Source organism: Erythranthe guttata, chromosome 8 (assembly GCF_056151865.1).
Source record: "Erythranthe guttata isolate IM_541 chromosome 8, IM_541, whole genome shotgun sequence".
NCBI classification, from domain to species: domain Eukaryota; kingdom Viridiplantae; phylum Streptophyta; class Magnoliopsida; order Lamiales; family Phrymaceae; genus Erythranthe; species Erythranthe guttata.
The window spans coordinates 7,664,407-7,681,682 of NC_142540.1; the positions used below are offsets into that span (position 1 = coordinate 7,664,407).

Sequence of the window (17,276 nt, forward strand, 5' to 3'; positions counted from 1 at the left end):
TAGCCGTAATTAGAATTTGTTCTTAATGTTGCATGTGATAATCGATTTGCATAGAAGTATCACAGATTAATTATGCATGTTAGGGTTATAATTCATTGCGAATACTATTTATTATTAATCGAGTATTTCGGGATAATAAATTAATTCATTAGTTTGCATGATTAGGGCTTTTTTTTTCCAACAAGCACATAGAGGGAAGACGAGATGCTAAACTTTTTCCCAATTTGATAAAATTCTCCTTTATTTGCCTTTTGCTATTTATTTATTTTCATAGTCGTAAAATTAATTAATTAATACAAAACCTAATTTTGTTAATTCGATATAAATAAGTTGTGACAATTTAGGTACTTAGAAGTAGGAATAATTTGCTCCTAGTGGGTACGATTAGGAATGTAAATGAGTTGAATCGGCTTATGAGCTCGTTGAGCCGGCTCGAGATCGACCTCGAGCACATCCTTAGTTGCTCCTAAGCTAATGAGTCGACTGATGAGCTTTTTTTTATATTTATATTTTTAATATATATATATATATATATATATATATATATATATATATATATATATATATATATATATATATATATATATTACTTTCTATAATAATAAAATATTTAATAATCATACTATATTAATAAACACATATAAAAAAATTAAAAAGAGTATCAGTTTTATTTGTTATTCTATAATTGTTTTAGTATCATATAAATAATTAACAATAAAAAATAATATTAATATTACGTAAAAAATAAATAAATTAAATAATTAAAATGAGCTGAGTTCGAGCTCCTAAACTCGAAGCTCGAGCTCGCCAAATAAGACTCAAGCTCGAAAAATCTGACAAGATCGGCTCGAACTCGGTTCATTTGCACCCCTAGATATGATATATCGACTCTCAAGAGTCCACTTTATTACTTGTTAACAATATGAGCATTTGCGTACGTGAAAATCATCAACACAGATCAACTTGCTTATTCCTTTAAACGAATATTCTACTCCAGAGAAACAGAATTTTAAGAAAAACAACCAATCAATTTCAAGCGATACACATAATAATATGATACTTTTATTTTTATTTAGTTGAATCTTACAATAGAAACAACAACATTATTCACATAACATGATCAACATTACAATCTACATTGTCAAGCTACCAACAAATTGTTTTTCTTCTTTTACATGTAGCCTGTTTCACAATGTGCAACAGTAAATTTATATATATAAAGAAAGAAACTAGAGATCAATGGATATTTCAATTGGATCCTCACCGGGATCAACGACAAACTTCCTCGTCAACTTCTTTCCAAATATAGTAACAACCTCAACTTCGTACGAACCATGAAACCCTCTAAACTCAAACTGCCCTTCTCCATCGACACACCCACAAGCACGCGTCAACCACTCTTCCTTAAGAGCAAGGTACCGTTTCCCCGCCTCGTTAACCTCACCTTCCGCATTAACCAAATGCGCGTTATCTCGACTCATAAACATCTCCCAAAATCCCCAAAGCACCACCCCCTCAACCGCTGGGTGCGCAAAAGCCTCCCTAAGCATAACTTCCAAATCATCCCTTCTAACAAACTCGTTCTCGGACGACACGTCGAGTTCCGTGAACCAAATCGGAAGCCCCAGAATCCCCAACTTATCGAGCGCGCTGCAAACAATGGGCCCCACAGGACTATCTATATGCCCTTGTATACCTACCCCACCCACGGGGGCCCCACGCGCTCGAAGATCGAGAATTTGTTGTATGTACTTCTCCGGCGAAGACTTGGAGTCGCAACCATCTTCTACGTGGTAGTCGTTCACGAAGAGGGCAGGGGTGGGGTCCACTTGACTTGCCGTTTTGAACATGTTGACCCTTGTGTCCTTTCCGAGGCGGTCTTGATAGAACGACCCGTGGAGCATCTCGTTGTTCACGTCGTAGTGCTTGAATCTCCCCTTGTAGCGTGTGAGAAGGCCCGTGAGGCGGTTTTGGACAGCTGTCGCTAGGTCGGGTTTGGTCAACGCGCGCAGCCAGGACTGGACGGTTGACTCGACCTCCCAGAATATGCAGTGGCCGCGGAGTTGGATGTTGCGGGCCTCGCAGAAAGTCAACATTTCGTCGGCGTCTTTGTAGTTGAAGTTGTTCTGCTGTGGCTCGGTCCAGTACCACTTGAGCTCGTTACCGAAGACCGACCAGTTGAAGTTTTTGGTGAAGAAATCGACGAAGTCTTCGTTGTCTATGTTGGACCTGTTTATGCACGATCCGAATGGGAAGCTATTTTGCGTTTGTTCGATTTTCAGATAGGTGCCGACCAATGGGAATGAATCTGATGTGTTGAGGTTTAAAATAATGTCGCGCTTACGTATCTGCACGGTTTAAAACATGCAACAATTTCTTGTAATGTAAGATTTTTAGCAAATTTCATACGTAAAAGATTCGAGCGTTATTAAAACTTTTCTACTGTTTACTTGAACAGCAAGAAATCGACAACTAACCTTATCCGTTCGTTTTCTCAACTCTCTAAACCTCGCATGCCGATCGACCGGAAAGATTTGAAGCCCCGCAACCATCAAATCAACACCGGCATCAGCACCCTGCACGTAAACTATCACCTTTGCCGGTTGCTTCTCGATCCTGAAAGATCCACCGATTTCATGCCACCTGTCATCATTAATCTCGATTTGACCACCGTTGACCCATTGACCGTCAACTCCGAGGGCGATGTTCACTCCTTGAGGTCTAGTTGCTCCAGTTCCAATTCGAACCCATGCGGACACTTGATATGTCAAATAGAGTTTCACTTTATCCGTAATCGTTTGAGCGGGACCCATCCATGTTTGAGTACGATTGGTGACGAGGATGTAGCGGCCGTTTAAAGGCTCGTGGGGCCCGAGTGAATCGGCCGCCATGGGAGGGAGGATATGTGGCGAGCCGTGGCCGACACTTAAAGTGCAATTTCCAAGAGTGAACCACCCTTCGGTGCCGTCGTTAAGGTTGCTATTAGCGATAATATTAACCCCATAAGCAGCATTCTATTTAATAAAAAAAACAACAAAAAAGAAAAAGGTGAGAGTACTTAATTTTATGTAGGGGTGAAATCAGATTGGAATTCGGATTTTAGGTAAAAAAAAAATAAAAATAAAAACCTTTTTTTTTTCAATTGAAAAACAAATTCCAATTCCGTACCAAAAAAAAAAAATTGGAAAAATCAAATCAGAATTAAAAACTTGGTCCAAAATCGGAAATTTTTGGATCGGAATAGGCAGAATTCATAAATTCCATTTTTTAGTAATCAATAACATAAAATCTAGAATAATATTGATACTATAATAAGTGTCTTTTTTCGGAAAATAATCGGAGATTTTCTCAAATATTTTTGGAAATAAAGTAGGATTGGAAATCGGAATCAAATATGCATTCCAATTCCAAAAAAAATCGGAAAATCGGAGATTGGAACATTTGAAATTCATCATGAAAACAATTGTTTCAAAATCGGAAATTTTCGGATCGGAATCGGCAGAATTCGGAAATTCCATTCCAATTTCTACTTCTCATTTCATCCGTCTTTTCCAAGTTAACATTTGTTTCAAAAGATGTACCTCAGTGGCCGGTGGAAGTGGCGGCGGGGCTTTGGCGGCGTGCTTTACAACTAGGTTATCGAGAAGAATATCAGTGCCCGGAGGTGGGCCCTCGAAATAAATAATTATTCTCGAGGGAGAACCATTTATAAGAAATTTCCCTTGCATTTGTACCCAATCTTTGTCTGTTGCCTGCACACTACATACATGCATAACCGACAAACTTCTTAAAAAGATCATACATCAATTCTAATGAGTTATATATTAATGGTCGAATTAATACCTGGCGATGCCGATGTATTGTTCACGGAGATCTGCTGACTGGACCCACAGAGTTGTCCTAACATTAGCACTAGTTACATTATTGCCGAATATTCTAACAGTGGCAACAACTTCGTACGCCAGCTTCCTCTGCACTCTCCCCGTTATCTCCTGTTGAATCCCGTTCCAATTTTGTGTGCGATTGGCTGTCGAAGCAAAGAACTTTCCGGAAATTGGAAGAATTTTTCCATCCGACATAGAATTATTTAATACAATCTTGCATCCTCTACCGGACCAATTATTAAGCCCATCGTCAAATCTCGGGTTCTGTATGATGTTCGCGTTCTCGTTTTCGTCGCACAAAGACCTTGTACTTGGAATCTATTCACATGCAAGAAGAGATATAACTTCTTGTTATACATTAATCTTTTACAAAAAAAAAGTATATAAATCAGTTTCTAGATTAAAAAAAAAAAGACTTACATCGAATTTAGTGGAACTCGGGCACGAAATTGCTACCGATCGTATGAGGAGGTCAACACCAGGCGAAGGCCCTTCAAGATAAAACGTAGCTCGTTTTGGCATAGCGGATAGAGAAAATGTACCTTCTATTTTCTCCCATTGCTCCATTGAAGCAGAAGTTCTGCACAGGTCCCGTAGATTCAGAATTTGCCACCTCATTCAAGAAGAGGAAACGAAAAAGAAGCGGGAGGGTACAAACTTACTTTCCGATGAAAATATAGCTAACCGATGAATCTTGATTTTCGACTTTAAGAGTTGCCTGCACATGAGATCCACGTTGAGGAGCAGCAGATATTGCAACGAGAGCGCAAACGCTATAAGTGGAAGCTACGGAGACTCTGTTGGTTATGTCTTGTTCGAGGCCTTGCCAAGATTCTTTTCTGTTTGTAATTACGGCAAAGCGGGCCCCGCTTAATTTTGCCGGTAGAGGGTAGTTAGAATTACCCTCTGAGGAAACAACAAAGCCATCACAGTTGTTAGGATTCCACGATTGAAGTCCGTTAGAAAAATCATGGTTAAGGATTATATTAGTAACCGGTCTGCTCACTGAATCTTTCGACTCTTCATTGGATTTCTGCCAGAAAAAAAAACAGAAAAAAAATCGAAAATCGAGTGAATATGAGCAGCAAAGTAATTAGCATACTAAATACAGTAGAACCTCGATAAATTGATTACCTCGTTTAAATAATAGTTTTTTCTGGTCCAGACTCAGTAAAAACCTACTAAATTATTAGTTTGATAATTTAATATTTCATAAGAGTTTGCTAGTCCCAACTGTATTAATTTATAGAGGTTTATACAGTCGAAAATGTAAGATAATTTAGGCGGCATTCGACGATTCATAATAGCTGACGCAACAAATCGAACAACTAAATCATCGAAACAATCACATCATATAAAACATCTTATTTTTCTTTTCTCATTGCGAAATTGAAAAAAACATATGAAAATGCCGGGACACAATTATTAAATAAGACAAGCATAACAGAACACAACAAAATGTATATGGTCTATTCAATCCGAAAAGGTCCGGAAAAAAAAACAAGAATTAGACAAAACTAATTTCAATTATCAATACATAAAACGAATTAAGTGAACAATTCGATGTTCGAGAAGATTACCTCAGACCGAAAATCGCCATTGAGGTTGCTAGTGGACGGCTTCTCCATAATGCCTCTTGATCCCTAAAACCCCTAACATCGAAAAAAATCAATGAAACATCGTACAGAAAAAAATAAAAAAAAAAATCAGTAAATCAAGAAACGTAACGGCAGAACCTTTGAATGTGATGGGCTTTGCTTTGAGATTGGGGTTGTGAAGAAACATTTGAAGAACGAGCTCATTATATATAGTAATAATAATAATATAATATAAACGTGTCTCTCTTCTCTGGAATTGTTTTTTTTGCAAAGTGAAGTCTAAGAAAAGCGCGGGACCATAGCAATCAACATTAAATCGATCGGCGTAATCTTTGTGTTTGAGTCCGGAGTTTTCGGATTTGGGTTTAGAAGAGTGGATTATTATTGTTGGGTTTTTTCTTTGGATTGCAGAAAGGGGATTTGATGTGTGGGATGCTTGAATTGAAAGACAAGATTTAGGCCGGGTCAAGCGGCTACAAGCCATGTCTATAATAAGCTCATAAAACTACAGCAAATGCAATTCAATGGTTAGGTATACAAATTGGCTTTCAATTTCAAGGGCTTTCTCAACTTAACTAACAAGTAACACCTCTCTTTTTGCTTTTTCTTTCTTTTTTGTTTTGGAAAGGAGCTACTTTTATGCTAATACGTTAAGGGCCCTTTTGGTTCAGTTGATTAGCCCTGATTGATAATATAATCCCTCCAGTACCGACGTTTGGTTCAGGTGTCACGTACCCGGGATTGATCCTCGGCCCGGGTCTGTGTCCCTTATTTGCGTGATAAGTCATCCGGTCAGGGAGGGTGGGTTCATGTAATCCCATGTTAAATTGATTGTGGTAGGAGTGTAAAATTACTTGGACACCCTCATACTGAATCAATTATTTCACTTGAACCCAATATAAAAGCTTTTTTTCTCTTCTAAATCCTTCTCACCAGCCTTCACTCTGCAACTCGTATATCACGACCTTCTTCCCCCTTTTCACCTATCTCTCTGTTACGCACTAATTGTTGTTTCTTAATCTAACTATTTCTCAAATTTAACATTATTGGAGTGGAAAATCGGATTAGGAAGGCAATTGTTTGCAGTCTCGACGTTTTCCGATGATATCTGGAGTGGAAAATTGGAGTGGAAAATCGTCTGCACAAATTGGAGTGGAAAATCGGATCTTGCAGTTTCAACCTTATACGCTTCAAATCGAGACTAGTAACTTATACCCTGGGTTCATGTAAGTTCTTATTTTCTTCCTGTAACCCTAGATTTTTTGATTTCCCATTGAAGAATAGAAACCTCTGCAAACACGAGTTCCCCTTTTTCCAATCGATTTTAGTAAAAATTAAAAACCCTTTACACCCCATTTCATGAATTCCAGTGGAAAACGACTAATTTCCTTTTGAGTTGCGCGATTGGCATTAATTTCATGTTGGTGTGAATGTTTACATAAGTGAATGTTTGTTTTTTATTAGCTCACTTTTAGATATATAGAAAAAATTATTGGTAGTTGTTTGGTGTTCTGCAATATTCACAAGTTGATATTTCTCTCTAGCTTGCATTTTGGTGATTGGGAAGAAGCACACTAGTGAGGATGTGTGATGTTAAAATTGTACATCACGCCTTGAAACTTATTTAGATTTTCATTTCCTATTATTTCCTTGATGGAGTTGTTGAATATAATGTAAGGAATTGAATTAAATGTTAAATTTTTAACTCTTAAATTTGAAGTACAGTTAATGAGCAATATTATATTTATATACACTCATCTTCTCACTAATTATAAATGTTTATTTGATAAAATATCATCCCTTTCTTGTGTATCTTCAGCTAAGTACTTTCCAGGTAAATTCATTTTTCTTAAATTTTATTTTTATGAATTTATAGACTCCAAACACCTAAAGTAGGATTTGATTTAATAAAATCCTATCATATCATTCCTTGCCCTAAACAATTTTTCATTTACTCAGTGTCATAAAATATAAATGCTCCTGGTTGTGGTAAACCTTGTTGCCCATCAAAAACCTATTTAGTTAATTAAAATAATTTATTTATTTCGGAATTACAATTTCTTAAAGATTTAGACCCTGCTTTAAGCATGTAGCAGATTTCAGCAGCATGTATTATAATATATGTGTGACATTCGAATACAATTGTGGGATAATTATGTACTGCCATCGCAAGTCATAGAGTATGTCTTTGCTAATAATTGAGGTAACTGCAAGTTTATGAGCTATTTTAAGTGACCATAATCCCAAAAGCATATTAGAATTTAGAATCATATTATACATATTGGTTAGGAATTTAATGCACTCGTGAAAGTTCCACGAGGTCTACTTCTGCCCAATTTGTCAAGCTCGTCATTTTCTTATCCTTGCAATACATTTGACTCATTTTCTCCATGTGTTGAGTATATTGCTTGCTGGCTATCTAATATAACTTAGGAAAACAATCCCAAAATTTGGATTCCTATTATATACACTTGTGGAGGAATTGTGGCTACAAGTACATCAATTGTACAAGGTATAGCTCTCTACTACATTTAATATCTGCGTGTGTGTGCTCATTCTTCATTCATAAAATATAGCCATTAATCAATTCATTTGTACTATTGTGGTTGAGAGTTTTTCACATGTTTTTTTTAGTTATTTGAAACTGAGCTTGTGATGGCAGTTGTGAGAGGTCGTAGGATTTGAGTTCACTTGTTTGGTAATATATCACTTTCATAGCTGGTGATCGGGTGCAAGTCAAATACAATCCAAGAAAAAATTATAGAGGATGACTGGTGCATTGAGATATTCTCAACTCGATATTGTCTAGCTTTCTTAACTTTCATTTTGTTTATCATGTTGACCCCCGGAAATGTTGTTTGTTTCACCGTTTCATCTGTAATAAGATTTGTTTGATGAAATTTTTCCAATTTGATACTTTGTTGTTAATTTAATGATATGATCATAAATAATTTATTTATGTTTCAGTGAACTACTACTACACCTAATCTTTTTCCAAAGAGCAAAGAGAATCTCTATGATTCGCTGTACAAATTTATGTCTAGGCATAAATTCTGACTTATTTTTATTGTGATGCTTTAAGAGTGTTGCACTTTGTTGTCTGTTTGGTCTTGTAAAACTTCTGATTTTTACAATTCAGAGTTTTCCAAAATGCTTCGATAATTTTTTTTTCTTGAAGTCAACGAAAGTAAATTTTTTTTCAATTGTGAACACCACAAAAAATATGTGGAGGGCTTTTGGCTGGTGAGATGGATTCTTTTATACAAATAAATGACAAGGGGTAATTTTGGAAATTACTACATTTATCCAATCAAAACTTCAAACCAAACCAGGGAATGATCGAATCACGCTGGTTATTGTCTTTGTAATCCGGTAAACCAAACATAAGCTATGACATTTTTTCGTTAATCCAAATAGTGCAATCCTACAAGGATTGTGCTATCCCATCCTAACCCAACCAGTGAACCAAACGAGCCCTAAAGGGGAAATGTGGGATAACACCCTACTTTTGAAAATATATATGAGAAGGTCTAATGTTTTTTCTCTCTAAGGCAAAAGCCCAAATTCTGAACTTAATTAGGTAGACTCCCTGAGGATAGAGGATATGACTATTTTACCCTTATTTTCTGTTTTATTGGGCAAGGAAATTCCCTAACGGTATAGAAGGAAGCAGCTTCTTTTTCTCCCTCTGTCTCGGCCCTGTTTCTCACGGTGCTTTGTCTCTCTCTCTCTCTCTCTCTCTCTCTCTCTCTCTCTCTCTCTCTCTCTCTCTCTCTCTCTCTCTCTCTCTCTCTCTCTCTCTCTCTCTCTCTCTCTCTCTCTCTCTCTCTCTCTCTCTCTCTCTCTCTCTCTCTCTCTCTCTCTCTCTCTCTCTCTCTCTCTCTCTCTCTCGCTTTCTCCATCTCAATCGCTTCCTTATACGATTGGGTAGGGTTTCGGATTTTTGGGTGTTTTAGCGTGATTTGCGTCGATCGAGGTTCAGCTTTCTCCATCTCAATCGCTTCCTTAAGGTTCGTTTTTTTATTTTTTTTTACAGAGATTTCATGGCTCGTTTTTGCTTATGATCATAATGCGCGACTGGGTGTTTGTTGATTTTACAATTGTGATTTTGAGTTTTCGTGTCTTTTTGTACAGTTTGGGGTTTTTATTGGTCAATTGTGTTTGTGTTGATGCATTTCGATATTATATTGTTTTTTGATTTTTTCAGAGAATTGTAATTATATATACCACAGTAGTCATGTTTAGCATCGTAGACCTGTTGCATATACAGAATTGTGTCGTTTTGATTTTTTCTGAGATTTGTATTTGATATATACCAGAGTAGTCATGTTTAGCATCATACACCTGTTGTATATCAGAGTAGTTAAATATATGTAACAGTAGTCATATACAAAATTGCTTTTTTTGAATTTGATTGTGTATATTTTTTTATTTGTATTGATATACACCAGAGTAGTCATGTATAGCATCATAGATCTGTTGCATATCAGGGTAGTTAAATATATGTTAAAGTAGTCATATACAATACTTTTTGTTTACAGGTGCAGAATGTCTACAAATATTGTACTAATAATGAGGTTTGGAGAATTATTTGGTGTGAGAAAATGTGTTACTTCCTTTGGTTTGAAGAGTTTGTTGGATTCGTAAGGGCCAAATGGGGCTCGTTGCACCAGAACACCATGTCTCTCACGTATACGGTTGTTGGTCATGGGGAGGGTGTGTTGTGTGATGATGCCGATATGTTTTACATGCTGTCGTTAGCGCGCTAGATGTCTCTTAATTGTGTTGAAGTGAATGTTAAACAAAGAGAGGGAGTTGTTCCTGATGTGGTATCAAGTGTAGCATGTTTGTCTAATCGGGCACAGCTGCATCATGAGGTTGCGTTCGAAATTGGTCAAGGTAGTGGAAGCAATTACTTGCAAAATGCTGGAATGTGTGCTCAAACTCAGTTGATGAGTGCTAACTGGGCTGATTTGATCAAGGATGTTGGTCAAGTTTTTCGTGGAGGTGCTGTGGAGTTTAGGAAAGCTTTATGCATGTATTCGGTGGAAACTGGATTTGAGTTTACATACGTTAAGAATGAGCGTGTGCGTGTCACAGCTGAATGCAGACACATGACAATAAAAAAATGTATGTGGAGGATACACGCATCAGTTAAGAAGGCCAATGGGTATTTTTATATAAAAAAATTTGAGAAGCATCACACTTGTGGATCTTCTTTTGGGTCGTCAAGGCAGAATAGAATGACGTCTGACATTATTGCTGGTATGATAGTTAATTTGGTACGAGCAAAGCCAGACATGGTTGCTAATGATGTTATTGTGGAAATGAAGATGAATTATGGAGTCGGCAGTAGCTATTATGTGGCTTGGAGGTCTGTCACGACAGGGAAGCAACATGTTTTTGGTGATGATACTAGTTCATACTCACACTTACCGTCGTACTTCGAAGAATTTGGTCGTACCAATCCGGATAGCGTTTATAATCTTGACATCGATGCAGATACGATGAAGTTTTGACTTTGTTTTTTTGCTTTTGGTGCATGCTTGTCGGGTTTCATGTCGACCGACACTCTCCCTGGATGGAACATTTCTGCACAACAAACACAAGGGCATTTTGTTAACTGCAATTGGGCAAGATGGTCATAACAGTAAGTTTTTGTACCATTATTGTGATTTATGACTATATATGGCTATATGTTACTGAGGCTGTTGTTGTTACTTTGTATACAAAACTGTTCCCGGTTACATTTGCCATAGTTAGTGAAGAATATGATAGCAATTGGGCTTACTTTCTTACTCATTTGAGGGTTTCCATTGGCACGGATCGTGCACGTTTTTCTCGGATCGCAATCACGGTATTTTGGATGGGGTGAAAAATATATTCCCTGATTGTCTTCATATATATTGCTTGTATCACTTGCATTTAAATTTATCAAGTAAATGTAGAGGTTGTCCATCTGGTTTTCGAAAGAAGAAGTCTCATTTGTTAGATGATTGTGCCTATGCTCCTACGAAATCTGAATTTAATGTGCATATAAAAGAGTTTATAGAAACTGGCGGTACAAGGATTAGAAATTTTCTAGCAGACCTTCTGTTTAACAACTGAACTTGTGCACATTTTGAGGGGAATAGGTACGGGCAGATGGCATCTAGTGTTGCAGAATCGTGGAATATGAAGATTGACGGCATTCGTGGCCTGCCTATAACAAATGTGGTTGATGGTCTTAGGAATAATATGATGGTGCAAATGTGTATAAGGGCAGAGGAGGCTGCGGTTATGTCAACTGTACTTTGCACTCCCATTCAGGGCGCTGTTGATAAACTAGTACATGACGGTAGAGTTTTGATAGCGAAGAGGGCATCAGAGTACATTTACGAGGTGCTTAGTACTCCAACAACTGCTGTTGACATTCGCAACAGGTCGTGCACGTGTAGAGTGTGGCAAGTCAATGGTCTGCCATGTATACATGTTGCGTATGTTCTGTTCCATAACAATAATGATGGTTATGCATATGTTGACTATCATTATACTGTTGAGTGTTATAAAACCATGTATTCGCACAATATTTATCCATTTGTCCAGCCAGATTTTGATGGTCATTTGCTTTTGGTTGAACCTCCAGACTATCATATTCGGCGTGGCAGGCCAAAGTGAAGAGAATTCCTTCGAGAGGTGAGAAGATTAAGAGGAAGATAAAATGCAGCTCATGCAACTGTATGGGCAATCACAACAAGAAAACGTGCAGGAGGCCTGTCTCAGACTTGAGTGGAACAGAAATGTATTTCAATTTTTTTTTTTTTTTTTTTTTTTTCTACTCCCTTGAATTTGTGTGAAACATAAATTGTGAATTTTTTTTCCTTGAGTTTCCAAGTACATGATCTGTTTTTTAAGTATTGAATTTTGCTATTACTGATACATGTAAGTACAGTTTTCTGTGTTTGGATTCTAACACCTGCAGTCACTTAGTCATATGAGTATTTACAACTACGGGGTCTTAAATAGTCATATGACTATGTGACTATAGGTGACTATGTAGTCACAGATAGTAATATTTTCATCTGACCAAAAAATGTAGATTATAAATAAGTAGTCATTGATAGTCTAACGACTATGTGACTATAGGTGAATATGTAGTCACAGATAGTCATATTGTAATCTGACCAAAATATGTAGATCATAAATAAGTAATCATCGATAGTCATAAGACTACGTGACTATAGGTGACTATGTAGCACATGTAGTCACATTGTCATCTGACTTTATATGACTTTATGTAGTATTCATAGATGTATGTAGTAGTGTCATACAAAAGTACTACAAAATAACATTTGAAGAATGGTAATGCATATAATAGCCATAAGAAAAGATGTTTTAAGTACTGCAAAAATACTCATACAAAAGTACTACAAAATAGTTATATAAAAGTACAACTACATAAGATTTTGTTTTGGTGCAAATAGTTTACAGAAATAAAAGCTTCACTTAACAGGATGTCTAATATCAATTAATCTTCTAGTGGAGCAGTGATTCAACAACGGACCTCCTCATGCAATCGACACCGATCTCAGAGCCGTTGGTAACCAGTAGAATTTGGCGGAATGTGTTCCTTATAACAAACAGGACAAAAATACCACAATCACTTGAATCATCTGTTTGTTGGGGTGAGTCATTTATCTCATGCAGCGGTGCGTTTATGGGAATGGCGGAGATGTTAAACTTCCTTGCTGTGTTTTCGACATACATTTTCTGTGTACATGAATGGATTAGATATTTGTTTATTAAATAGGAGGTGCTGGAAATAAATAGTCAGTAGTTTTGTACCATGTCGGTGGCGTCAATCAGGTATGGGTCCTTAAGACCTTTGCGAGAATGTAATGAGTTGTAGAAACGCCACTCATTTAAATTTATGTCCAATATTAACAGTGTCCAGTGGTTAGCCCCGGTTTGAGGATTACTGTTGGAGTGTAATGGGAAGATGAGGTATCTATGTTTGCTAACTTTTGCCGGTATGCGGAATGTTTTATTTTTGGATTGCCTCAACGATGTCTGTTAGAACTACTGATTAGTTACCACGGGAAAACATATATTTCTTTTCAAAAAAACAATTGCAAATATATTATCGACTTTGTACTAGTAGCATGCTGGTGAACGTCATGCTGGTTCCTTTAAGCGACTCATTAGCGCTACCTTCAAACAACCCTGCAGCTAGCTGATGTCCCAATATCTCACAGTAAGCATCTATAACCTGTGATTGTACAGTGCTATTAAATTTGTGTACATAATGTGGGCAGGATAGTTTATATCATAATTTTACCTCGCCCGAAATATCTTCCTTTCTGAGGATGATAAAGATGTCAGCCATCCAAACATGAATATTGCCATCTGGATTCTTCCACACTGTTCTACTACATTTATAAACATTTTTGAAGTATGAATAAGACATGTGATTATGCAGTCATGGGTAGTCATGGGTAGTCATATGACTACTCTTGACTACATATGACTGTATGAAGTAGTGTAGTATAATATTCATATAGATGACTGGATATATGACTGTAGATAGAGTTTACTTACTTCCCATGCACTATTTCATCTGCCATTGTGTTTATTATTGTCTTGTCTCTCGCACTCATGCCGATGAATGGGTTGTATTTTTTTGTATCTGAAATCTCTACGTTTCTTGGTGCTACGTGGTGTTACTTCATGTTTTTTTGACCTCGTACATTTCCCCACTGCAGATTTTGGGTCGTTTAGCTTGGCCTTGATATCTTCCTCACATATCTCAAAGTCGTTGTCCGAATGATGAATTGGTGGGCGCTCATCAAGTGCCTTTGCATATTCTGCACAATTAGCTTCAAACTCAACTATCTTTTCATCCCTTTGTCTAATTTTCTCAAGATGAGTCTTCTCAGCTGATTTTAGGAGGGTGATTTCAGCTTCCAAGAAGATTTGGATTGTTGTGTCCTCAGGCATGTTTGTCAGTGAGATATTTTCTGCTTCAAACTCTTGTGTCAACGACAGAGGTTTTTCGGTTTGTACAGTTGTTGTAGCATTTGTCACCTCTTCAAGACGTTTGATGAGGGATTCATTCGTTGCTTTCAGTTCTGCATTCTCTTTGATTTTTCTTTCAGCTCACTCTGGTTGGTCTGTGTTTGGCTCAAGATATTGAAAGACGGCCCATCAGCTTTGCTAAGCGTTACCTCGTCATGTAGTTTTGCAAGTTGAAGAGTGACATGTGCCTTTTCGTCAACAAGTACCTGCTTGTCGTTTTTTAGCATGACTATCTCCATCTGAAATTCTTCTACGACAGCTTGCAGTTGCGACACTTGGGCCTCCTGTTCTGTCCTTTATTTTGTTTCTACCTCTAATAGCCTCTTTGTTTCATTCAGCTCGGTAGTGATCTTGAGTTCATCTGATGGCTGCCGCTTTTTGTACCAATTTTTGATTGGGACATTCTCGTCAGAATCTGAAGCAGTGTCAGAAAGAACACTAGCATTGCTGTTGTTGTTATCGTTGTTATGTTCATCGTTTGCATCATCGCTGATATCGTCCAGGACCAAAATTCCATCTAAGATTTGTTGTTCTTGCTCTGTTGGGATCAGCGGATTCTCTTTGACGAGTTGTGGATCGATATCGTTCATGTCCTTGCTGCTCAGTGTAGATGCAAGCTCAGATATATCCCACCGCCGAAATCTTGGGAAAGCAAAATCAGCCAGTGGAGGCACGAATGCTACATGCTCACACATCCAATACTGTGTAAATAAACATAAACAATTAGTCATATTTGTGAATGTATATGACATCAAGTGACTATAAGTGAATGTACACGACAACAAGTGACTATAAGTGACTATTCATACTTACCAGCACAAGTGGTATGCAACCATGGACTTTGTCGTGTTTTTTTGATGTGTGGATTTGTTTAACCAAGAAATCAGTTATCCCCCTGGCCCAGTTGAAATCATTTGTTTAATCTATATCATCGCAATACTTGAACATCCACCAGGCTACGATTTCAGCTGAAGTGTTGAAAAGGACAGTTGACATAAGGTGTAGAATTATCAATCTGACCACATCTTCAATGTCTTCATTGTTGTCACTATCTACGCACTGAAGTAGCTGGTGTTTCAAAGTTTTTTGGTGAAGCGATGGGTGTGCGTCAAATCTTCGTGCTGCGAGTCCTTGTTGCAGCTTTCTTGACCAGTCAAAAATCGTTCGTGTGTTGCCAGATTGGATGCCAAAGATTAACTTGCAATCTTGTGGTGTGATTGTAATATTTTTGCCTCCTATATGGAATGCCCTTTCTGTTTTGTTGTATGACGTCATTATTTTGAAAGTTCCATTGTGTGTTCATGCGACGTCATCTCTGCTGAGTTTTTGTTTTGCGAATGGTAGAACGAGATGGTAGAATGGGGTACGGCGAAGACATGCATAGTGGGGTGGTCGTAGGTTTATATCTTCGAAAAAGGTCACGATTGATGGCATTTTAGCTCGGTATTGTGTCCATTTCCCCTTCTTACGTGAGTCTATTTGTTTATTTGTTTCAGTATCTGCTAATAAGTACTCTTGAAAACAACACACACACAAAACACACATGAGGTAGTAAGCAGGATGTAGTAAGAATGAATATGACTACGTATGCAAATATGACTATGTAGTACTACCCATGACAACAACACCCACACACACAAAAAACACACAAAAGCTTAAGCAAGTATGTATGTGACTACACATATGAATATGGCTATCCAGAACTACACATGACAACAACACCCACAACGACAAAAAACAGCACAAATGCTGCAGCAAAGGATGGATGTCACTACAAATGACAATATGACTATGCAGCAGTACCAATGACAGCAACACCCACACACAGAAACAGCACAAATGCTGAAGCAAAGGATGGATGTGACTATATATGAAAATATGACTATGCATTACTACCAGTGACAGCAACACCCACACACAAAAACAGCACAAACAAAACAACATGCATGAATGTGACCACATATGACAATATGACTACGAAGTACTACCCATGAAAACAACACCCATACACAAAAAAACACAAAATATGTGGCATGCATGAATGTAACCACATATGCAAATATGACTACGAATTACTACTAATGGCAACAACAGTCAGACACCAAAATTGGATACATGACTACGTTTTTTTCACAAATTTCTGTACTTGAAGTAGTGAAATGGTTGAATTAGGGTAGTACCTGTTGCTAGGTTTTCGGTCTGTGCCATTTTTTCCTTTCGATTACGGCCTGGAAAAAAAATGTTTGAAGGGGGTTTTAGGTACCAACGGAGGGGGGGAACAAAGTATATTGTAATGCAGGCATAAACTTATGTTTTGCCGGTGTCTTCTTCATTATTGGTGGAAGGTGACTACTGTTGATTTGGGTTGCTCCTCGTTTGGGTTGCCGTTTCCGGTGAATCTCCGTAGCGAGAAGATGGGTGCGATTTTTGCGGAGAGAAGGTTGATTTTTTGGGTGGTTTTTTGGTAGGTTTTGATAGTGGATGGACGGTTGATTTGGGAATTGATTTTGAATTTTGTATAAATTTGTATATGGGCTGGGTTTGGGGTGCAAGGGTAATTTCGGGTTTTTTTGGGCCAAGGGTGTATCTCAAAAAAAGATTTTTAGGGGTGAACTTATGCCTATATATTTTACATTCTAGGGGTTTATATCTAATGGACCCTAGGTTAAAAGATTGGGGAATGCTAAATCCCACGCTAAAAGTAACTAAATCCCGCACATAAATTAAAAAATATTCTCTC

General features: G+C 37.5%; 1 protein-coding gene and 1 long non-coding RNA gene across 3 annotated transcripts; one reads left to right on the forward strand and one right to left on the reverse strand.

Annotated features, from left to right (window-relative positions):
• Positions 1-1,030: 1,030 nt before the first annotated feature.
• On the reverse strand, positions 1,031-6,098 carry RXF12 (glycosyl hydrolase family 10 protein / carbohydrate-binding domain-containing protein). Of its 2 annotated transcripts, none has more exons than XM_012998248.2 (8): positions 5,621-6,098; positions 5,465-5,527; positions 4,547-4,917; positions 4,305-4,464; positions 3,844-4,202; positions 3,582-3,759; positions 2,478-3,014; positions 1,031-2,348 (listed from the first exon to the last, which is right to left on the reverse strand). In XM_012998248.2, exons 1-8 carry the CDS (start codon positions 5,684-5,686, stop codon positions 1,230-1,232), a joined length of 2,853 nt encoding a protein of 950 aa, XP_012853702.2. In that variant the 5' UTR covers positions 5,687-6,098; the 3' UTR covers positions 1,031-1,229. The 2 variants fall into 2 exon arrangements, with proteins under 2 accessions (XP_012853702.2, XP_088677978.1); XM_088821852.1 differs by having other exon boundaries at positions 5,465-5,536; positions 5,621-5,967.
• LOC148768438 (uncharacterized) lies at positions 6,032-8,453 on the forward strand. Its single transcript, XR_016033103.1, has 2 exons — positions 6,032-6,708; positions 8,145-8,453. It is a non-coding gene; the product is annotated as an uncharacterized LOC148768438 (long non-coding RNA).
• The last annotated feature ends 8,823 nt before the right edge of the window (positions 8,454-17,276 follow it).